Source organism: Zootoca vivipara, chromosome 12 (assembly GCF_965207765.1).
Source record: "Zootoca vivipara chromosome 12, rZooViv2.hap1.1, whole genome shotgun sequence".
Lineage (NCBI taxonomy): Eukaryota > Metazoa > Chordata > Lepidosauria > Squamata > Lacertidae > Zootoca > Zootoca vivipara.
In genome coordinates this window covers 11536678-11559777 of record NC_142595.1, presented here as the reverse complement: position 1 = coordinate 11559777, position 23100 = coordinate 11536678, and the positions used below count along the sequence as shown (strand labels likewise).

Here is a 23100-nt window from a genome sequence, read left to right as displayed (position 1 = left end):
GTATCCACACACGCCCTTTACATCTCAGGTACATTTTATTTAGGTATAGTACTTAATCCTAGCCCCAACACCACCACATCAAAAACTCTCAAAGGTTTGTTTGACTACAACAGGTTTCACTGTTGAAACTGGGGTGAGGACCTTGCTTTCTGCAGTGCCACACTGCCCACTGGTGCTTTGAAGCCCCAATTTCAGGACTTCAAAGCACCACATCCCCTGACGTCATTTGTAAACTCAAGTGATTGCCCACCTTTCAAATTTGGCCTGTGAGCAATAACATCCTTGCTTGGAAGCAAAAGGGTATTTTGGGGTAAAGCATGACAAAAAGGTTGTGCAAGTCAGCCATTTTAAACTCCAAAGCTTACAACATTTTTCTTCAAAAATGCCAGGGATGGACAAATTATTACTATCTATCTCCAGTGGTATTTTTCTAGGGGGGAAAGGATGTTGGAACTGAACATGAACACTTCCCTTGTTCTCTTAGAATGGCAATGGCGCCCACCTGAGAGGTGTCAGAACTGAGTTCTGGCTAGAAAAAAACACTATAAGCAAATATACAGCATTTGCTGGCAAAATGAGACTTTTGTCATGAGTGCTTGTGTGAACAAAGAACAGACCTCATCTAGTTGCTAGTAATTATATATATATATATATATATATGTACACACACACCTTTATACACAATAACAAATTATATATATATTTTTAAAAATGGACCAAAACAGGTGTCTCCAGTTTACCAGGAGACACATTTTGATACAACAAAAAATCTTTACATTTGAGTCCAGGGCGCAAATTTATCAATCCCCCAGGAAAGGGGCTCATTCATCTGAATCCAGGTCACTGTCTCCTGCGATGGAATGGAAGTCTTCACTATCTTCCTCATCCTCCGACAGATGAACCTGACTTAACACACTAGGGCCGCGCCTCTGGTCCTCCTCTTCTTCCTCCTCCTCTTCCGAGACCTCATAACCTCCAATGCTGCTGAAGCTAGTATCTCGGGTGTTGGATTTGGGGTCTGGTTCCTCGTAGCTACCGTAACTGGAGAAAGAGAGAAATTTCACGGGGATGCTTTTGTTATTGTTCGTGCATGCCGAGCGCTTTACAGAAGAGAAACCATACGGTGAAGGGAAACACAAAAGTGTGACAGATTAGTGTTTACTTGGTGCTTTTCTGCATATTTTTAGCGTCATGAGTGCCGCAGGATCAGGCCATGGGTCCGTCTGGTGCAGCATCCAGTTTTCAGTGGCCTATCAGTTGCCCATGAGAAGCCCACAAGTGGGACTTGAGTACAATAGCACCCTCCCCACCTGTAATTCCGAACAGGTATCCAGAAACAGATTGCCTCTAGCAGTAGAACATAGACTTTTTTCTATTTTTTGTAAAGCATCTAAGCTGGTGGCCACCTCATTTGTGCACCAACCTTTGAGGTGTGCCTATGAGTGCAGGGTTTCCCAGACTTTGGTCTCCAGCAGCTCTTGGACTACAAATCTCATCGTCCCTAGCTAGCAGGACCAGTGGTCAGGGGTGATGGGGATTGTAGTCCAAAAACAGCTGGAGACCCAAACTTGGGAAACACTGCTCTGGTGCAAGCAATACCACCGTAACTCTAGCACTCGAGATTGCAACATTTGGGTTGCTGTCCTGGATGTGGTTATGCGATGTCTTGGGCAGAAGCCCAGAGACTGAACTCTGCTCAACTTTTTTTTTAAAATAAAAAAAAGCCTTTTAGAGACAGAACAAACCTTTCAAAGGCAGCTGAAACAGCAATGCATAGGTTTAAGCCTACATGGCAACAACAATGCTCTACACTTTGTAATTTTATGTATGTTTAAGAACTACTCCAAATACATTTTAAAAGGAAAGGAAAGGCTGAGATCCTGCCCATTACTAGCCCTATGAATCACATCTACAAAACCCGAGAGTTACTACTAAAGGATTGTTGATAGCATTTGATGATGTTACTTATCTGCTCACGGCATCACAGCAATTGAAAAACGGAATTGCTCTCAATGTTTTAGCTGCTGTGTTTTCTGATGGTTTTGGCTGGGGGTTTTGCTGGGCTTTCTCCCACTATGCAATTTCCCTCCCCAACCCCAGTTTTAACTGTGAATTGTATTCAGCCTTTTCATGTTTGAGCAACCAGCCCAGAGAACTTGGTTGGATGGATGGCACAGAAGTGCTCTAAGTCAGTCAACAGAAGAGCAGTAAAGAGCAGAGAGACCCGGGCCTCGTGAGGCTTTGCATGAGAGTCGTTTGAACTGGGCACGGCCAACCTGCATCCATGAGAGCCAAGCACTTGCTTACTGCCTCCAACAGCGTGCTTGTGTGTGGTCACCTGGCATTGCTGTCTTCCAGGGCATGCGATGTCTCTCCTCCAGCTCCCTCGTACGACATCATGCTTTCTTCGTTATCCATGCCCATCCGCGTATTCTCCTGAAGAACGTGAGGCTGCTTGGGTCTCACGGCACTGGACTCCACATCGGAATCGCTCCCGCTTTCACTGAGCTGAATAGCTGGGCAGAGAAAGGGTAGCCACATTGCAGTTACCCGGGCCTGATCTCCGCAACAGCATCTCTCAGGAGTTTAGCATTCTGGCTAAGCCGCAGTTCAGAAACTCTCTGCAGCTCAACAAGGCAACTAAGGCTGGGCAATGATGCATCAATATATCACCCCAAAAGTGGTTCGAAGTCCACATCGTGGTACTGGTTTCCTAAGATTTGGTATGGCAACATATTGCAAATCACAATGTGTGTCCGCGCTATGTAAAATAAGCACGCTGTGGGGGAAACTGAAGGATCTTTCCTCCTGTCTCCCCTTCTGTGTGTGTACATGCGAGTGTCTGTGTCTTCTTTCTTTTTCTTCCCTGCCACCCTGCTCACTGGCAGAAGAAAATAAAGTGGTGCCTTGGTTTAAGAACAGCTTACTGCAGGGGTAGGCAAACTAAGGCCCGTGGGCCGGATCCGGCCCAATTACCTCAATCTGGCCCGCAGATGGTCCGGGAATCAGTGTTTTTTTACATGAGTAGAATGTGTCCTTTTATTTAAAATGCATCTCTGGGTTGTTTGTGGGGCCTGCCTGGTGTTTTTACATGAGTTATTTGTGGGGCATAGGAATTCGTTCCATTCCCCCCCCCAAAAAAAATATATAGTCCAGCCCACTACAAGGCCTGAGGGACGGTGGACCAGCCAATGAAAAAGGTTGCTGACGCCTGGCTTGGTGTATGAACAACTTGGATTAAGAACGCTGTAAATCCAGAAGTAGATGTTTGGGTTTGTGAACTTTGCCTTGGAAGCAGAACATGTTCCGCTTCCTGTTGAGCGTGTTCCATTTGTAAATTGAGTCCCCCGCTGCTATGGGAAAGCACGCCTTGGTTTAAGAACGCTTTGGTTTAAGAACGGACTTCCCCCAGCCTGGAAGCCACACTCACTTGTAGCCGGTCTTCTGGGGTCCACTCGCCAGCGTGAATCTTCGAGCATACTAACTTTTTGCCATGTTATGTCGTTTGCACCCTAAGGCTTTCCCAAAATGCAAGTTTAATTTAAGCTCCTCGGCAAGGGAAGGAAACGGCTTCATTATACACCTTTAGGTGCCAAGCAAAAAACATTCCTCTTTAACAAGGCTTTTGGTGGAGCGAAATCCAAAGCCCTTTTAAAATGTGTCGGGGAGGGTAGGGTTATTGGGGTGGGTTTCGTTTTTATTACGTATTTTGTTGCATTTTTATATTGTGGGTTGCCCCAAGACATGCGGGGTATAGGGTGGTATAAAATTTAATTAATAAAAATCATAATAATAGAAGACAAAGGTTATATTCCCATGAAGGAAAGTGGTGGGGAAGCAGATACTGGCAACTGGCAGAGCCAAAGCTGGAAGTTTTTTTGGGGGGGGGGCATCCATCCCTCCACATGTAGTCATTTCAGTCACCTTTCCACTTAGCTCTTCCCCAGCCCCCACTGCATAACTGTTTGCCCCCTTTTCTACTCCCCCCCCCTAAACCTAGTTGTCATGTAGCGAGGACAATTTTCAAGGAGCATTATCCCTCCCCTCCTTTCTGCCCCCTCCCAAAAGAAGCCCCCACCAGCAGCAGCACAGCAATTAGGCTCAGGATATAGAGAGAGATGGACCCATCACCTGACTTGGGCCCTGCTGTGTAAAGACGGACAACTTACACATGAAAGGGTTGTCGCCTTCCTCGTCGCTGCCGTCATCATCCTCTCCGTCTGACATGAGCAAGTCCTCGTAAAGAACGCTGGCTTGAGGCTGCTGCGCCGAGCCTTCTTCCTCGTCGGCCAGGTCTCCATCACCATCTTCCACTTCCTGTCAGGGCAGAACAGCCAGTGGTAAAAAAGAGGGGGGGCAGCTGCCAGCTGTGGCATCTCTCTACCCGCGGACGTCCCTCACCGGCAAGGCCGTCTCTTTCTAAAGAACAACGATGGGCCTGGCTTGCATTTCCAGCCACTGCTACCAACGTCCCTCAGAAGGGGCCCTGAGCTGCCGCAGCTTCTGCCGCGAGGGCAGAAGTTCAACCCACAAACTAGGGATGGGATCAAAGATACTCACTGGGGCTGGAGTCTTAGGTTTCCCATCCTCATCCTCCTCATCAAACCCTTCAATATCTACGTCAGAGTCTTCCTCGCCCAGCCTACCTCGGCCCTGCCGCATCTGAGTGGGGAACAGAGACAACACGGTTGAGGAAGGGTACAGGCACTCTGAAGCAGGCCGCAGCGGAGGGGCTTGCGGCACTTCCTGCCCGTCCCTAAGCTCTTACTTCTGAAATGCCTTCCTATGCTCCCCCCACGGCTTTGCACCTCCAGGACTTGCTCAGGATATCAAGCCAAAGCGCACAGGGCCTCTTAAGAAGCTAGCAAACAGCATTTCCTTTACTCCAGCTCCACTGCCCTCTCTCTCCCCAAGAGCAGAGAGCCACCTTCCTGCAATGGCAGAAACCCATTTCGCAGGGCAACCTGGGTTCAAAACCCACAGCTGCAAACCGATACCCTGCTTCTGCTATACCAGAACATCCTCTGGTAAACGGGTGAAGACAGTTCTGTCCCAGCCCTGTACTTTTCTGCAACGCACGCTTCATGTTTACACAGCCCCTTGCCCTTTTCTTTCCCCTCCTGCTACAAATCACACCACATTTAGGCCCAACGCATAAAAAAAACCTGCACAAAATGTATTTATCCCCAGTTAAATGGCCCAGAGCATGCGTCCCATCCCTTATCTCCAATAAATGCCTCTTCCCCCATTTGCCTACAATACAGGCATCCTGCAATCAGAACCTCCACAATATAATTCTTCCAGATTTGTGGCATGCAGAGTTCTCATGCTGCGCTAAAACCAGGGGAGGACTTGATACCTGGTATTGCTGTAGCATATTGATGCTCAGCCCAGAAGGGCTGTTGCATTTATGAACTGCTTTGACACAGTTTCCACTTGAAAAGGGTAAGGGCTAAACCGTGGCCCTTCTACGCCTTGTGGACCATTGGCTTTTATTTTATCCATTCTTTGTGTCTATTCATAAAATAAGAACACCAAGCCCTTTCCCAAGGTGTCTTGGAGCTAATGGGCTACCCCCTCCACAGTCCCAGCTATTCTGATTTTATTGAAAATCTTTACAACAAAGCCTCCTCCCACAGCTCTGTCCCCATTTCTTTGACCAGGAATTAACGATGGTGCCAAATTATATCCGTCTTGATACCGCATGCCCTGTTACAAACTTTCCGTGCAGCTTCTGCCACAGGGAAAGCTTTAACCCCTCTCTCCCCTGCCTTTTCCCAGTAGATATTTTTGCCCTCTCTGCTTCCAGATTTTTCTGACCTGTATTCCCTGCTTCTCAGGGGTGGTTGTGGGAATATCCAAAGCAGACAGGATGCTCTCATCTTGGTAGACCGAGGCATCGTGGGACATGCTGAGAGAAGTGTTGGTGTCATACAGATCTGGCGGCTGGAGTACGTTTGAAAAGAAGAAATCAGAATTTCTTAGCAGTTTGGTAATGGCTCCTGCCCTCCTTTACTGACTGTGGTTCTCTCTATAGAAACTGGCTGGAGATTTCAGCCCTTTCTCATGGGGAAAACCCAGAAGCCATAGGGAAACGGGTAACAGATTCCAATATGCAACATGCACAGGGGAAGTGCCCAAAGGTCGGGCAGGGGGGCGAAATAGGAGCCAACTGCTATGGAAGCAAGTGTTGTATGCTACCTGGTTTCAGACACAAAAAGCTTATATGGAGTTCAGTAGAAGGAAACTGACAGCAACAACCCTTGACAGAAGGAAAAGAGGGCAGGATAGAGAGGACAGAAGGGATGGGGCAATTGACTCAACCTGCAATGCACTGTCTGTTGGTCAACCCAACACCCAATTTGGCCATGCTGCAAGGAAGCAGGAGGGCTGCTAGGCCACTGCAAATTAGAGCAGGTGCCTCTATTGCGCTTGGCCAAGGTACAGAAATGGACCTTGTACAAGGGTGCTTGGGAGTTTGGTGACAGCTCCTTGCAAGCACAAAGTTTAGTTGAATCCAGCCCATGAAATCCGGCCACCTTCTAAAGTCTCATCAGGATAACACCAGAAGCTGACTTACAGTAGTAGGTCAGAATATCTGTCCATCTAGACAAGTGTTTCCCAACCTTGGGTGTCCAGCTGTTATCAGACTACAATTCCCATCATCCCTGACAACTGGTCTTGTTAAGCAAGGGATGGAGGGAACTGTAGTCCAAAAACAACTGGAGACCCTAGGTTGGGAAACGCTGTGTAACAAAACCACTGGGTCCACTCCAGCTGGTCTTAGTTGCAGAGTAGGGCTGGGCGATATTAGGCTTTCAACATCATGCTTTATCACCAACCAAACATTGATGTTGAGAAAAGCTGTGTTGGCCCCAGTCCTTCAGGCGCCGAGTGAAACTCTTGCAGTTCTCACTGCGGAAGCTGAGGCTCTTTCACCCCAGGGCCTTGCAGGTCGGGGCCAATGCAGCAGGCCCAAGCCCGCTGCTCGGCTGTGGGGGGAGGCTCCTGCCCCGACAGCTGAGCGAGCCAGACCACAGCCCAAGACGAAGGGAGCCCTGACAGGCTCGGACCACAGAGCTCTTTCACTGGCAAGAGGAAGGGGGCAGGCAAGCAAGCTCCTTCTCCTTGGAGAAAGCTGCTTGCTTGCCCGCCCCGCCCCACAGCTGAGGGAGCCCAAATCCTTCTCCTGCTTGCACAGCTGACGGAGCGGGAGCAGTTTAATGGTGCCCCCCTTGGGCGATGGCTCGTGCGAACCGGTGGCAGCTCCGTAAAACTGCTTGGCTGAGGCGAGGGCAGCTGCGCTCTCTGCAGCCAAACAGTTTAAAGACGCGGAGAGGAAGAAACAAGTTGTACTGGCGCCTTGTTTCTCCCTCTCCACTGGCACAAGGGACCGACAGCGGCAGTTTCACTCGGTGGCATATCGCTGGTGAAACCGCTGTGGCTCCCAAGTCCCAAGCAATTTAGTGCTTCTGGCGCATGCGCACAGGTTACAGACACGCCAAACCCAGAAGTAACCTGAAAAGAAGCAACATGAAGCAAGACGTATCATGAGGTATGACTGTATCAATATATCGCCCAGGTCTACTGCAGAGATATGTCCCATCAGCTGCTATCTGAGCCCCGCCCCCGCTTTTTTAAAAAACTGGGGGTGCCAGGGACTGAACAATGTGAAAGGGATAGCACAGGCATCCCCAAACTTTGGCCCTCCAGATGTTTTGGACTACAATTCCCATCTTCCCCAGCCACTGGTCCTGTTAGCTAGGGATCATGGGAGTTGTAGGCCAAAACATCTGGAGGGCCGCAGTTTGGGGATGCCTGGGATAGCAACTCACTAGCATGCTTTGCATGCCACCAGTTCCAGATTCAATCTCTGGCATCTTCAGTTTAAAAAACAGAGCAGGTGATAGGAGAAACTCCTTCCTGCTGGAGAGAACTGGTCTAGCTGAACAAGAGTCTCTCCGAAAGGCTCCTTCCAAACCAGACGCCTCCCGGCGCTACTAGGCCAAGCCTGTGGGCTCAGAAATCTAATAAAACAAAAACTTTACACAAGCATGTGCGATCTTCTGCTGCAGCCCCACCCCATGCTAGGGCCACAGCATTTGATAGCAGAAGGGGGTCCTGGAAAAAGCTTTGGCGGGAAGCCTCACCTGGGGAGTGTAAGGCCCCGGGGTCATTGGGTCAAGGCTTTCCAGATCTGCCTCCTCTAAGGCCGCTTCCTTGGCGGTGCAAATATCCCTCTCGAGCTGGGTCAGGTGCTCGTCATACTGAAGGAGCAAACAGAGAGAGAGAAAAGCATTTGCTGAGGGCTGCCGAGAATTCGGAACGGTCCTTGGCAGGCTCAGCTTGCTGGGCCACTTACCTCTGCCAGCGTCTGGTAGCAGATGTTCACAATCTCTTGGGCTGTTTTTGTGTATTGGCTGTCAGGCCCTGAAATGGGGAAAAAAAACAAAGGAACAACCCACATCTCCTTAGCGCTAGCCCGCTGGTACCTGAGCCCAGGAGAAAGCCACTAGTTCCACATGGCCCTCTTCATTTCACAGAAGCAGAGATCCCAGTTAAGTACTCCTTTTGCGATACACACCCAGAGCTTTCCAAAGCTTTGCCAGTGTGCAACTTTCAAGGACTCTTCTTTCCTGGGAAGTGGCTTCTCTCAGCCAGCCAGCCAGCCAGCCAAAATTTACAAGATCTCCTTGAGCTCTGGCCCTGTAGGACTCCTGAATCTGCTCTGCCCCACAGCACACTTAAATAGCCCTTGGGATTTAATTAAAAATCAATCCTCTCTTCCAGGGGCAGCTAATGTTTATTGGCTATCTTGTTAATCCTCCAGGGACGGTTTGCCTGTACAGTGGTACCTCTGGATGCGAACGAGATCTGTTCCGGAGCCCCGTACCCAACCAGAGCAGTACACAACCTGAAGCGCTGAATCTGCGCATGCTCGCCACGCGATTCGGCGCTTCTGCGCATGCGCGTGGCATTATTCGGAGCATCTGCGCGAATCACCGAACCCGGAAGTAACCCATTCCGGCACTTCCAGGTTCAGCGCGTTCGTAACCTGTGATGTACGCAACCTGCAGTGAACGTAACCAGAGGTATGACTGTAGTGGATGTGGGCTTTTGCACATTCTTGCACACACACCACACCAGGCATGCAGCTGCTCCCAACAGCTGGCTGGAAGGGGTTATCCCCCCCCCCTTCCCATGCATCAAATTATCAATCTAATGATGGGGGGTGGGGAGAATAAGTTACATCCCCACCAGGGCACTGGGCTGAGTGGAGGGAGTTAAAGCTTTCCACCTCCCCAGCTTTTGCTACTGTCACCAAAATTGATGGGATCTTGGAGGACAGAAAAATACATTGCTTTGGGGGAAGACAGATTAGAGCCCCGAGGCTTTGGAATAAGTTATCCCTCCTCTGTTCTGTTTGTGCCTACTCACAGAGTAGGATTGGGCCCCAGGAGCTAAAGAGGCGTAACACGAAAGCGCCCAGAAGGAAGAAGCAACTTTCATCAAGGGACCCAGCCACCTTTTAGGAAAAGAGACTTACTCATGTCTTCATGAGCAGATGTGGAGTCAGGCTCAGCTCTCGCCCTGAAAACTACACAAACATGAGTCAACGGGCTACAGATGCGGCACAGAGCTAACGGGGTCACTCACCATTGTATCTGATGCTGTTGGCAAGGATCAGGTTCACGTCATCCAGAAAGACTTCTCGGTTCTGGTATTTGTGTTTGGAAATATTCTAGAATGAACAGAGAGGAGGGCAAGGTGGGAGTGTAGAACTTTAAGGAGTCTAATAATAATAATTAATAATAATTAATAATAATAATAATAATAATAATAATTTATTATTTATACCCCGCCCATCTGGCTGGGTTCCCCCAGCCACTCTGGGCGGCTTCCAACAAAATATTAAAATACAGAAATTCATAAAACATTAAAAGCTTCCCTAAACAGGGCTGCCTTGAGATGCCTTCTAAAGGTCTGGTAATTGTTGTTCTCTTTGACCTCTGGTGGGAGGGCATTCCACAGGGTGGGTGCCACTACCGAGAAGGCCCTCCGCCTGGTTCCCTGTAACTTGGCTTCTCGTAGCGAGGGAACCGCCAGAAGGCCCTCGGCACTGTGAAGTCTGTGTGAAGTCTTTGATCTTGGCCTGCAAAATGTCCTTTACCCCTCCGGGCCAACTAGGGGCCACTTCTTTCCTCACACCCCGTTGTAGGATCTCAGCATTCTGGGTATCCTTTCAAATGTGAAGCTGCGCACCCCCTGCTCAACAGGACCCAAGCCAGAGTTATCCAAAGCAGCACATGTCTCTGGGTTATTTATTTCTCCCCATGTGACTTTTTGGCCCCCAAATCAGCAGCTGATGGCTCGCCCTCAGCCCATATATTTCCATATTGAGGTTCTGTTCTCAGTACTTTATCTAATATTTAAAATACAGCCAGCCAGCCAGCTATCCTGGTCCTTTGCTTCGCTGCTAAGGGTTTGTTTATCTTATTTGACAAAACTTATGTGGTGCTCAGTTGTAAGAGAACCTCTAAGCAGTTTACAAAAGGCAGTTCTGAGAAGCTGCCAACGTAAAAGCACAGTACGCACCTTCCGGATTGTCTCTAGGTCCATCGGGCTGACAATGACTTTGTAATAATCGGGCACGAATTTCTTGTTTACAGGATGGTGGAAGGGCCAAGACTGCAAGCGACAAGAGGGCGAGAGAGATGATGAGCAAGCCACTCTTGCAGAGTGAACGGCATCCAGTTCTGGAAGCCCGCAATTTACACGGGATCTGTGTTGCAGGAGGAATCACGCCCAAAGCCAAAATCACATACAGTTGGAACACATTGGAGGCAATGGTGAGTAGGACTACCCAAGCCTTTTTTTTCCTGAATGCCCACTCCCTTTTATTTTATGGGTTTTTTTAATTGCCAAGCACATAAAGTCGAATGCACAGGTGTTAAATGGGCGCAAGCTGTGGGTTTCATGCATCTTCAGGATACACTGAAAGGCTTTTACAGAACACCTAGCTGAACCTAAAGGAAATGTTCAATTTCCTGCACCTGCCAGCAAATCCTAAATACTGTGGTGGTTTTCTTGCAGCACACCATTCTTGCTACACCATTTTAGCCAAACCCAAGTAAATACAGGGATAAGAATACTCCAGACTTTTTGGCTTAGAGAAAAAGGCAAGTAAGAGTTGGCATGATAAATATAGATATAGATATATAGATAGAGATATATGAAAATGAAATTTTGCACGGCGTGTAGAAATGTGGATAGAAAAAGGGCTTTCTCCCTCTCTCATAGCTCTAGAACTCAAGGGCATTGAGTGAAGCTGAATGTTGGAAGAAGAAAAAGAGTTTGGATTTGATATCCCGCTTTATCACTACCCTAAGGAGTCTCAAACCGGCTAACAATCTCCTTTCCCTTCCTCCCCCACAACAAACACTCTGTGAGGTGAGTGAGGCTGGGAGACTTCAGAGAAGTGTGACTGGCCCAAGGTCACCAAGCAGCTGCATGTGGAGGAGCAGGGACGCGAACCCGGTTCACCAGATTACGAGTCGACTGCTCCTAACCACTACACCACACTGGCAAAAGTCAAAGGGCCCCTGGATGGTTAAGTCCAGTCAAAGGCGACGATGGGGTTGCGGCGCTCATCTTGCTTTCAGGCTGAGGGAGCCGGCGTTTGTCCACAGAAAGCTTTCGGGTCATGTGGCCAGCACGACTAAACCACTGCTGGCGCAACAGAACACTGCGGTAGAAAGCAGAGCGCACGGAAATGCCGTTGGAGGAAGGAAAGTACTTCTACAGCAGGGGTGGCCAACTCCCGAGAGACTGTGATCTACTTTCAAAATTAAAATCTGGCAGTGATCTAGCCCCGTTTTTTAGGGGTTCAGGCCAAAGTTGTTGACCTTTTTATAGGGAGGATGACCCGTTTTATAGGGGTTCAGTGACTTTTTTGCAGCTCTTCTGGGGAGGGAAAAGACCCCTATTTGCGGGAGGAACAGAAGCAGCCACTAACCTTACAATTGCTAGCCAGATAACAGCCCCCGTTTCTAAGCTCCGGCTTCCCTTCTGCAACAACAGAGGCCGGCCCTGGGCTGAGGCCGGAAGGGGGCCAGCGATTGACCGCGATCTACAAAAACCTCGCAGGGATCCACCAGTAGATCGCGATCAAAGTGTTGGACATCCCTGTTCTACAGGAAGCATGTAGTTAAATTGGAACTTGCTCCCACGGGAGGCAGAGATGGCCACCAGGCCGTTAAAAAGAATTAGACAAATTCATAGGGGAGAGGGCTATTGATGGCCGCTAGCCAGGATGGCTATGCTCTGCCTTCCAGAGCTGGGGGCACCAATGCTTCCGAATGCCAGTTGCTGGAAACCACAGATGGGAACCACCACAATATGCCAGGGGCAGACCTACATCAGGAACAGCCATCATCTTCTGGGTGACAATGTTGTCCAGAATAAAAGAGAAGGCCACTTGGTCGTCGTCATCTAGTAGGGGGTTAATTGCCTTTTCCAAACGAGCCAGTTTATCTTCCTTCTGAAACGGCAGTAATGCGCACAGGTTTACGGCAACTCCTTTATAAATCCCCCCCAAAAAATCGTCTCCACACTAGAAAGGACCATAGCTCACTGGCAGAGTTCAATCCTTGGCATTTCCAGGTAGAAACGGGAATGACTCCTCCCTGAAACCTCGGAGAGTGGCTTTCACTGTGAGCAGTCCTGAGTTAGTTGCTAAGGCACAAGCAATCCCTCCCTCCACACCCTGACTTGCCTCTTTTAATTTTTGGTCACAGAGGTCCAGCATCGACTGAGAGATCTGGGTCAAAGAGTGCTTTGGGCCTGCAAACACACAACAGAAACATTTATTGTGGGATGCCGCTGTTGCGAGCTGCCTTGAGAACCTTGCTAGATCGAAAGGAGAATCACAAGTTTAAGATTCCATACAGCTAGGTTAGTCGCATCCCCCAGTGGCACACGGAGAGTGAACTCAAGATTCATCAAGAGTCTCAGGGAGCAACTCTCCCCTTTTGCAACCAGCTGGTGTCCCCCAGGTGTTTTGGAACTGCAACTCCCATCAGCCCAAGCCAATAAGGTCTGGGACTGATGGGAGTTGTAGTCCAAAAGATCTGGGACGGCATCAGATTGGCAAAGGCTTCCCTTTGGTGGGATGGAGACTGAGAAGCAGCAGGCAAAGCAAGCTGCTGGGGGATCACAGCACCAGAGAAAAGGAGCAGGTATCACAGCTTTTCCCAAGTAGTCCAGGAGGACTAGTTCAGTTCTAACTGAAAATCACCCAAAGCAAGGTAGGTGCCGGTCCTGCTGATAAATCGGACAAGGAGAGGAAAGGGAATCAGCCACACTGAAAGAAGAGGAAAATCAGGAAACTGCAAGAAGGAAATATGCTGGCAAGCTACAAATATGCAAGGCTGTAAGTCAAGGAAATAGCTGGACACCTAATGAAGATAGGACAAGCACACTTTAAAGCATAAAATGGGTTGCAACGTAAAGCAGGTGAGCACCAGAAGGAATTTCCTTGGTACCAGGCAGCCTTACCAATGAATACTTAAAAGCCACCCTTCGCCTCCTCAGAAAGAGCACCAGGCCACTGCCCCATTTGCCATGACTAGTATTTTAAGGCTGGGACACTTCATGCAAGGAGCTCAGTAGAAATGTTTGTTTCATTGTTTTTAAAAAAATAAAATAAAATAAAACTAATTAACCATCACCATTGTATGTGGCACTGTTCTTCACGATCAGCTCCACCTGCTCCCGGAATTCTTCGCGGGATGGGTAAAGGCGCTTGCGGACATTTTCGCGCAGGGTCTGCAGGTCCATTGGCTTAGTGATGATCTTGTAATAATCTTTGACGACCTTCCCGTTAACAGGCTGGTGGAAGGGATATGTCTGGGAGAAGCAGGGGAAAACCGGAAAGGAAGGTGAGCTTCCCTTTCTTTGCAATATCACTCCCTTAAGGTATCAGGGCTGGGTACAGCAACACAAAAGCATTCAAAACCCATTAAAAGCACTGCTTACCAGGCAGAGGGCAGAAAACAGCCTGCCTGCCTCCAAAAGGCTACCAGAGCCATTCCAAGCAAGCATCCTCCCTATGAGAAACGTTTTACACAATTCACCTTCGAGGGGGTTCTTGGTTTGTTTTTCTTACGTATTTTGTGTTCTCGTTTTCAACTTTTGTCTTGTGAACCCACCCTACAAGCTTTGGATGAAGGGCAGTTTGGAAAAGGACACCCTGTAGAAAAATCTCCTACAAAATCTCGTAAATCAGGGTTTCTCTTGTTCACGTACAACCAAGGAGCTAAGCCCTCCTGGTACCGTGTTTCTCCGAAAATAAGACACCGTCTTATATTTATTTTTCCTCAAAACCCCCCCATGGAGGCTTATTTTCAGGGGATGTCTTATTTTTTATTACATGTCCAGCCTAGCCTCTTCCTTGGCGCCCTCCAGAACTGCGCCTATCACTATGTCTTATTTTCGGGGTATGGCTTATATTGCACAAATGCTTAGAAATTCTGCTACAGCTTATTTTATGGGTATGTCTTATTTTAGGAGAAACAGGGTATCTGGGAAGCAAAGAGCCGCCTTGCCTCTGCACGTAAGACACAACCAGAAGAGGCCAAAATCAAACCCCGCAGGGAAAGAGATCTTACATTGGGAAGATCTCGCATCTCGTTGATAATGCTTTCCAGGATAGAGGACAGGGTCACCATGGGGTCGGTGCGCCGCCGGTGGATGGATTTGTGAGGCCGCTGAAAGAGACAGAAGCGACACATTAAAGACCCTTCCAAGGTTTGCACAAAGATCTTCACAAGGAGCATCGCCAAGCATTCAGCCGGCCTCTGCTCTTTAGGGGAGGGATTGCCCTCTAGCTGCGGCCAGCTTGCAGCCTACTGGCCCTCTGACCGAGGATTGAAATAAGTCTTGTCTCCCTGCAACTGTCTCCCAGACGGACCGTGGGCAGGCGGAAGGAGCACGAAAGTCAGGGAAGGGCTCACGTTCAAGTAGTCGCAATGAACCGTGGTCCCGACGCGCCGTTTCTTCTTCGGTGGAAGCTGCTGTTTCGGGAACTTCAGCACTAAAGACTTCCTGCGAACTTCATCCGCGCTGCGAGGAGAGAGGAGAGAGACGTGAGCTGTAGCTTGCACCCCCCTCTTCCTTCGGTGCATCTAGCCGCCACTCTGGGAGGGACTGAGTCAACCACAAAGAGCACAACAAGAAGCCCGTTTACTCTTTCAGTGGGTCTAGTTTGTGGTCAAAGGAGCTGGAAGTTGAAGACCTGTAACCCCACCACGGGTCAGCTCACAAAACAGCCTGCTGTATCTTTAAGGTGCTACCAATTCTACCTTGTGCATCAGTCAGTCGCTGCTCCTGCTGCTATTAGTAATTTACGTTTAGTGACTTGCTATGAGCTGCTGCATGGTTATTTTAAAAGGATTATGTTATTTTATGGGTGTTTTGGATTCTTTTTACTTTACCTTGCTGGTTAACTGCCTTGCACCCTGTGCAATGGGTGGTATGTGAGCCATCTCTTCAGTTATCCAATGGTCTCTCTTTTGGGGAACAGCCTTGCCAAACAGACCCATGAGGCATTTTCACTGATGATCTTTGGGCAACGGCATTTCTTTTCTGCAAATCTTCTGACTGGCGGGTCACAGCATTTCATGGTTTTACCATTTATGGATTCATTGCTGAGCAAAACGTTTGAGCTAGACCAGGCATAGGAAAACTCAGCCCTCCAGATGTTTTTGGCCTACAACTCCCATGATCCCTGGGCTAACAGGACCAGTGGTCAGGGATGATGGGAATTGTAGTCCCAAAACATCTAGAGGGCAGAGTTTGCCTATGCCTGAGCTAGATGATCTAAAAGACCTCTTCAGACTAAGTACTACTTGGAACAGATCCACTAAAATTAACGAGCGTAAGTTAGGCATATTCATTCTTTGGGTCTGCTCTCAGTTATGATTAACACAGGAGACAACCTTACTGTTCTATTTAGGGTGGTTACGTGCCTGCCCAAAAGGGTGCCAGAAAGGAGCAGGGCAGAAGCAGAACGGGGAAATCCCCACTTACTGCAAAGGAACCCTAGGATAAGTGGCTTCCACAGGGGAGCAGCAGAAAGAATGTGATTGGTCAAGCGAGATGTGGACTCGAAAAGGTTAAAAACCACTGATGTAGGGGAAAGTTTTTCTCCTTTTCTGATAACACTAGAAATTGTGGTCATTCAATGAAGCTGAATGTTGGAAGATTTGGCACTTATTCCTGCAACACATAGTTAAACTATGGAATTTGCTCCCACAGGAGACCGTATGTAAGGGACAAAAGGTACAGAGACCCCCCTTCCATCCTGAGGAGTAGTTCCTCTACCAGCAGCAGCGCCAGTGGGGAGGGGGGAGAGTCCAGTGGGGAAGGAGGAAGTAGGGGACAGGGCTCTGGCAGGGTAGCAGAGCCTCTATTGCACGTGAGAGGAAGAGAGAGCGGGGGAAAGGGGGGAGAAGGAAAACAGGGAAAGGAGACCCTCTTTCCCTCCAGTTCTGGAATTACGCAGGAGGAAATGTGGAAGAAGATTTGGGGTGCCCAGACTCTTATGTTGGAAGAAAACGCGGGAAGCGCCATTCCAGGGTTCTGACCCAGACTGAGAACATGTATCCTGTACAGCTCTAGCACTGTAAATAGCCTGCACACAATAAAAGCATGAAAAGGCAACGGTTTGGAGAGTCGTTACTCTAGAGTAGTCGCAACGCCCCCTCTGTGACACCGTATGACGGTGGTGCTCTGTCAATGGCTACCAACCACAATGGCTATGACTTGCCTCCACGGTCAGAGCCAGTAATGCTTCTGAATAAAGGTAAAGGTAAAGGGACCCCTGACCATTAGGTCCAGTCGTGACCGACTCTGGGGTTGTGCGCTCATCTCGCATTATTGGCCGAGGGAGCCGGCGTACAGCTTCCAGGTCATGTGGCCAGCATGACAAAGCCGCTTCTGGCAAACCAGAGCAGCACATGGAAACGCCGTTTACCTTCCCGCTGTAGCGGTTCCTATTTATCTACTTGCATTTTGACGTGCTTTCGAACTGCTAGGTTGGCAGGAGCCACAGGGATTCGAACCGCCGACCTTCTGATCAGCAAGCCCTAGGCTCAGTGGTTTAACCACAGCGCCACCTGGGTCCTTAATGCTTCTGAATGCCAGATGCTAAAGATCAGAGGGGGGCAGACATGCTCTTGCGCTTGGGGGGCTTCCCACAGACATTTGGGTCCCCACTGTGAGATTAGGATGCTGGACTAGATGGGCCATGGCCCTGATCCAGCAGGCTCCCCTATCTGTCAGATGATGCCGAGCGCCTCTCACCTCTCGATGAGCTGCTTCCCCAAGACAATCTTGGTCCCCTCCACTTTGATCAGCTCCTCGTTATCGTTGGGGATGACGGTCTTCTCCAGCTCCTCCTCCTGCTCCTCCGTCATGGCAACGGGGTTGGAGGGCGGAGCGTTGGTTTGGTAGTAGAGGGGGCAGAATTTGTTGGTCCGCATGTGGCCAATGGCACCGCAAGCGCCACACTTTAACTGCAAGCAAAAGCAAAGGAGTGAAGGCTTAGCTCCAGAAGCAAAAAAAAAAGAGGGGGGGGAGTTCTCAAGGGACACAGTCAAGGCTTTCATCAGCTGCAGCAGCAGCAGCAGCAGCAACACAAAAGCAGCTTAAAGCTAAATTGTTTTACGTACTAAGTTGCATAGCTGCAGAATCCAGATTTAGGGGGAGGAAATCCCAGACAGGTAGACATGTAGCTAAAAAAAAATTAAAGAGTCTTGTGGCACGCTTAAAGACTAACAAATTTATTATGCTGTAATCTTTCGGGGATTCAAGCTCACCCTGTCAGTGACATGGATTTCTTAGCTGGAAGGTAGATAAAGGAGAGACTTTTAAGGTGGGAGCTGAATGGCAAGGAGATGCAAAAAAAAAACACTAGTCTGTGATAAACTAGAGTTGAAACTTATTAAAATTTCTGCTTTCTAACTGCCAACTTTCACCTAATGCTTCTGACAAAGGGGATTTGAGCCCACAAAATTTTATGCCTTAATAAAATGTGTTAGATCAGGCATCCCCAAACTGCGGCCCTCCAGATGTTTTGGCCTACAACTCCCATGATCCCTAGCTAACAGGACCTGTGGTTGGGGAAGATGGGAATTGTAGTCCAAAAATCTGGAGGGCCGAAGTTTGGGGATGCCTGTGTTAGACTTTAAGGTGCCACGGACCTCTAATTTTTTTTTAGCTGCATGGCTACTATTTTGGGATTTCTTTTAAAAAAAATTGATTCTGCAGCTATGCAATCTAAATTCAGCAAAGTCTCTCAACAGCAACTGAATTAAGCTGGGCTACATGTTTCCTTCCCTGCCGAATTTATTCTGCTTCTACTAGATATTGAAGAGAGGACAAGAACAGGATAACACCCCCAAGCAACACCTGCTAAGGCCTGCACTCTGGTTTCGGAGATGCTGCCACGCATGCTTGCTTGTTTTTCCTCCACAAACACAACAGCTGGACTAGTATTTTAAAATTTAAAGACCACAAGAGAAGGAGCCAAAGGCAGCCAAAGTTTTCAAGAGAGACGGCTTACCTTAAGGTCTGTCCGCTCCTTCATCTTCTTGGGCTTCTTCTCAGGAGGACCCTTCAGCTTCTCCTTCTCTTGGTTTCGTTTGAGCCGCCGCAGCTGCTCCTGGATCCGGCGCCTCTCTTTCCGCATCTCCTCCCGATGCTGCTCGTCAAAGAGGGCAAACTTCCGACTGGAAACACAAAGGCCTTTGGTCAACACAGCGGGGGAGGGACTTTGATGTTGCAGGACTCAAACTCCCATCATCCCAGACAAGTGGCTCTGCTGGCAAGCCCTGACGGGAGCTGTGTATAGCCAGCAACTTCCAGGTGACCACGGGTTTCCCTGGCCCAACGGTAGGGCCGGCCACTAAGCATTAAAGCACACAGATAAACAAAAACTAGGCATATGGCTTTTCAGATGTTGCTGGACTACAGCTCCCATCATCCTTGACCACTGGCTATGCCAGCTAGGGCTGATGGGATTTGGAGTCCAACAACATCTGATGGGGCCACAGGTTCCTCACCTCTGGACTACAATGTTGGCTGCTGCCCAATTTTATTCACTCTGCCTGACTCCTGGTGCTGGTTCCATATTTTCTTATTTGCTGTATCCCGGCCATGTATATTTTTAAATATTTTTTTCCCACGTAGAAAAAGGCACAAAGGCAGGATACAACTCTTTTTTTAAAGGAACAAATATAAATGCACTGCACATTTTCTGGCCTCTCACCGCTCTCCTTTGGCAAGGAGATTCCCACCCTACCAACATGTCACTCCCAAGAGGAGAGCAGCATCTCTGGAATGCCCTTACATGAACTCATCGTCCTTGGTTGTCCGTATCCTGCTGTAGGCATCGATGACTGAGGGCTTGCGGACCGTCTCGCACCTCACGTACTCCTTCCCGTCCTCGTCGCGGAAAGTGCGGTAGATTTTCAAGCGGCGGCCCGTGGCGGAGGAGTTCAGGCTGGTCACAGAAGCCGTGTCGTCATCTTTGTGAGAGCCTCCCAGGCTGCCAGGGGTGGAGGCTGCAAGGAAAAACAGGTGCTGCGTTGCCGAGGGGACAGCCAAAGCGGTGAGCTCTCCACACGGAAACCGAAATGCCTAGTGTCTCCAATATCCAATGGGAAGGGGCAAAGGCAGGCCTCAGGACTGGACGTTCAGGAGAGAGCACACAGGAACCGCCATACACGCACACACACCCTTAAACCATGCACCTTTTAAGCAATGCGCACCCTAGGAGAGCACCTTCAACAATCTCTTGCGCCCACTTCTGTTCCCACTTTCCAAGTTCCCTTTCTCTGTAAGCCTTAAATGCCCAAAGACCTAAATGATCCTTATACACTGACCATCTGAAGAAGCCCTCTGGACTATCCCAGTGTTATGTGGCATTTGTTTAGTTTCTCTGTGTACACACACACACGAGAGAGAGAGAGAGAGAGAGAGCGCTATATATAGCTATAGCTATATCTGGACCACAACTCCCATCATCACTGACCATTGGGCCATACTGGCAGGGGATGATGGGAGTTGGAGTCCAAGAACACGAGGAATGCCGCAGCTGCTGCTGCATTAATACTACAGCTGGATACCAGAGCTGCCCCCTATCTCGGGACCTTCCTGCCCCTGCCAGGCACTCACAGAGCCCTTTCTTGTCCTTCCTGTCTTTCTTGCCCCTCTCCTTCTCGTTCATGCTGTCCTCCCCCATCAACATCCTCTGCAGTTCCTTCCGCTCCTGCTCCTCCCTCTCCCGTGACAGCTGGGAGCTGGTCTTCTTGTTCTGGAGCATGTTCTCAATGTTCTTCCCCATCTCCTCAAAGTCGCTGTCCTCGGCAGAGCTGCTGTCGGTGTCCGTGGATAAGATCTCCGTAGACTCCAGGACCCTGAAGCAGAAAACCACCACCGGGGTCAACCCCTTTGGGTTTGTAGCATGTAAGGCGCCGGGCCGCAAACAGGAGGGCGGAAACACAAACATCGCAGCGGCTTTCAAGGAGTCACAACCACAGAGCCCTGGAGACTCTCCTGCACACACTAGGACACCGAAAGATGCCTAAAGCATAGTCAGGACGGACACTATGGCACCCTATTTGCAAAATTTAACAATTCCAAAATACAGACGTGCCTTCACTTTTGTAAGATTGAATATACTGCCTTCGGCTGTACTTGAGGGTCGATTTCAAAAAATTCCACTGGAAAAGCAGTTATGTCCATGTGGAGATGGCACTTATTTGAGTCAGTGGCTCATGTGCTTCTGGCTTGCGCTCTTTATAAAGATTTGAGGAGTGAGGTTATCACCCCTCTCTTATTGTCCATGCCGGGTCACTCAACAATTGCTACTGGGTCCTTTCTTTTAACAGACCAAGATAATCAGGCAACAGAAAAAAACTGCAAGGTTTTTAGTGGGGGCAATCAGAATAAGATCGGTTATTGGATTATTGATGTAAACCTCCAAAATGTATTTTGCATAGTTAAGTTTTTACCTCTATCTCCAGTACATTTTATTTTATTGCTGTGGCTAGAGGCTGATGCAAATAAAGGTTCTTCTGTTCATAGTCAGGACACTGGTCCATCTATCTCAGGACTGACAACACTGACTGGTAGAAGGATGGGTGGGGGAAGCATGGCAGAAAAGGTCACATGCCCGTGGTACAGGCCAAAGAAACTCACTTGTTCTGCAGGTCAAAGATGCGCTGGCACTCCTCCTTGTACCTCTCCTGGTGCTCCGCCACAGAGAAGCGAGACCCACGGGCAAATTTGCTCATCGGGGTTTCACCCGAGCGAGCCTGCTCCGTGGACATGGTGCGCACAACGTCGATCACCTCCCAGCGGGAGAGCTTTTTGATCTGCAGAGAGAGATTGGCTGAGTGCAAGAGGCTGCCGAGGGGAGGCTCTGGGCACAAGCCTGAGACAGCGCCTACTCACCTCCTCCTCGGGAACGCCAAACTTGCGCAGAAGCTGCTTGGCGTTTTTGAGCGACAGGCGCCGCAAGTCCGCATCCGTCCCAGTCACAGTCTTCTTCACCGGCTGGGGCTCCTTGTCATCCTGCTTGAAGGAGAAGGAGAGCAGGACTCTTCCTGCCAGAGTCCCGTCCAGTTACCCTCCCGCTTCCCAGGCCTGGGCAAAGAGGTTGGGGAAGGAAATGCTTCAGGCCTAGCCGCCTCCCTAACCTTATCCAAGTCCTCTGAGGTAGTCAGGGGGCAGAATAGGAAAGCTCATCTTCTGCTCCCTTCCTCACCGGCGAATAAGAGAAGGAGCAGGCCTCACAACCATGGCTGGCCTGGGTCCTTCCTCCACACTTTTCTAACCTGGCCCTTTCCACTTACTTTCTGCTGCGTTGGCTTGTTTGGGATCTTTACGTAGGAGAAGCCTTCCCCACATCCGGTAGGGTCTGCCACTCCCGTCACTTCCAAGAGACATTTCCCCTTCATGGCTGCAATGAAGGCCCGTGTGGTGTTCCAGGGAGCTGTGCGGACCTGAGAAGACGACGGGAGGAAGCCATGTCACTCCAGGCCTGGGCAGCCGAGGCTGTGAGAAGAGATTATCTCCACCTGAGAACATTCACCACTCCCCCAGTGGCCTAGCACCCGCGGGCCCCTATTGCACCCTGGATACCGCAAGTTGTACCTCATCATCTATCTTCATCTGGAAATCCTCCTCGTTTTCTTCTTCTGGGGCAAAAAAGGATTTCTCTCCATAACCTGCGTCCTGAGGAAAGAGAGGGTTAGGAAGCAGTTTTCTGAGTCACGTGGGACACCCCTATATGCCAGGTGAATGTCAGGAGCTGGAGTCAAGTGTAGGTCAGCAATTAAAAACAACCACCACCACACTGTCTGTGCAGTTAACTCTTCATTCAAAGAAACCCAAACAACAGCAGGCCTAGTGGTCCCAGTGAGGCTGGATCTAGGCACCTCAAAGCAGCGATTCAGTTAAATGCATTGTAGACTCATACAGGGAAAGACGGGACTCCACAGCGCCACCTGGTGTCACAGCGTTATATCGCATATACAATGCCTATAGAACGCTTTTTCTTTGCCAGTCTAGCTGAGTCCCAGGTCTTAATCCAATGAGGCAGTTGTGAGGCCTTAAAAGTCCCTGCCTTCCCACCACCTCTCTAAGGCTCCTCCTCTCCAGGGTCTTTCCCAAACTGCCTCTGCGTGCAACCATTTTCTGCTCTGTTCTTTTCCTTTCTCTGCATGTTTTGGAGACGGGGGGAAGAGGAGCTGGTTGCAGCAGGAGGGGGAGACTCCCTGGCTTCTTCAGCAGCTTGCCTCTACTATGCTTCTTGCCCCCCTCCTCAACAACCTGTCTTTGACCCCACCTTCTTCCTTCTCACTAAACTCAGCTGCCTCTTCAAGTTTCCAACACCTCTTCCTCCCTGACCACTCATTGTCGCCACACCACCATTCCCCTGGGGGCTCACAAACTAGTGCCGCCACCCCACCCCCCTCCTTGCATCCAGTCAGTCCATGACACTCCAGGGAGGACAGTCGAGGACACAGGATC

General features: G+C 49.4%; 1 protein-coding gene across 4 annotated transcripts in view; it reads right to left on the bottom strand.

Moving 5' to 3' along the window:
- Positions 1-16: 16 nt before the first annotated feature.
- Positions 17-23100, bottom strand: part of LOC118094330 (transcription initiation factor TFIID subunit 1) — a 41953-nt gene continuing 18869 nt past the window's right edge. The window contains exons 19-40 of one of the 4 annotated variants that reach the window (XM_035134604.3): positions 22222-22302; positions 21921-22070; positions 21520-21642; positions 21265-21440; positions 20239-20480; positions 19412-19625; positions 18626-18791; positions 17365-17576; positions 15015-15123; positions 14670-14768; positions 13731-13908; positions 12776-12843; positions 12419-12541; positions 10597-10689; positions 9658-9742; positions 8363-8430; positions 8151-8267; positions 5821-5946; positions 4561-4662; positions 4170-4317; positions 2339-2516; positions 17-1041 (exon numbers count right to left, since the gene is read on the bottom strand). In XM_035134604.3, the coding sequence (XP_034990495.1) occupies positions 822-1041; positions 2339-2516; positions 4170-4317; positions 4561-4662; positions 5821-5946; positions 8151-8267; positions 8363-8430; positions 9658-9742; positions 10597-10689; positions 12419-12541; positions 12776-12843; positions 13731-13908; positions 14670-14768; positions 15015-15123; positions 17365-17576; positions 18626-18791; positions 19412-19625; positions 20239-20480; positions 21265-21440; positions 21520-21642; positions 21921-22070; positions 22222-22302 (3078 nt within the window). In that variant the 3' untranslated portion in view covers positions 17-821. The remainder of the gene's footprint in view (positions 1042-2338; positions 2517-4169; positions 4318-4560; positions 4663-5820; positions 5947-8150; positions 8268-8362; positions 8431-9657; positions 9743-10596; positions 10690-12418; positions 12542-12775; positions 12844-13730; positions 13909-14669; positions 14769-15014; positions 15124-17364; positions 17577-18625; positions 18792-19411; positions 19626-20238; positions 20481-21264; positions 21441-21519; positions 21643-21920; positions 22071-22221; positions 22303-23100) is intronic. The other 3 variants (XM_035134607.3, XM_035134608.3, XM_035134611.3) reach the window with 3 other exon arrangements.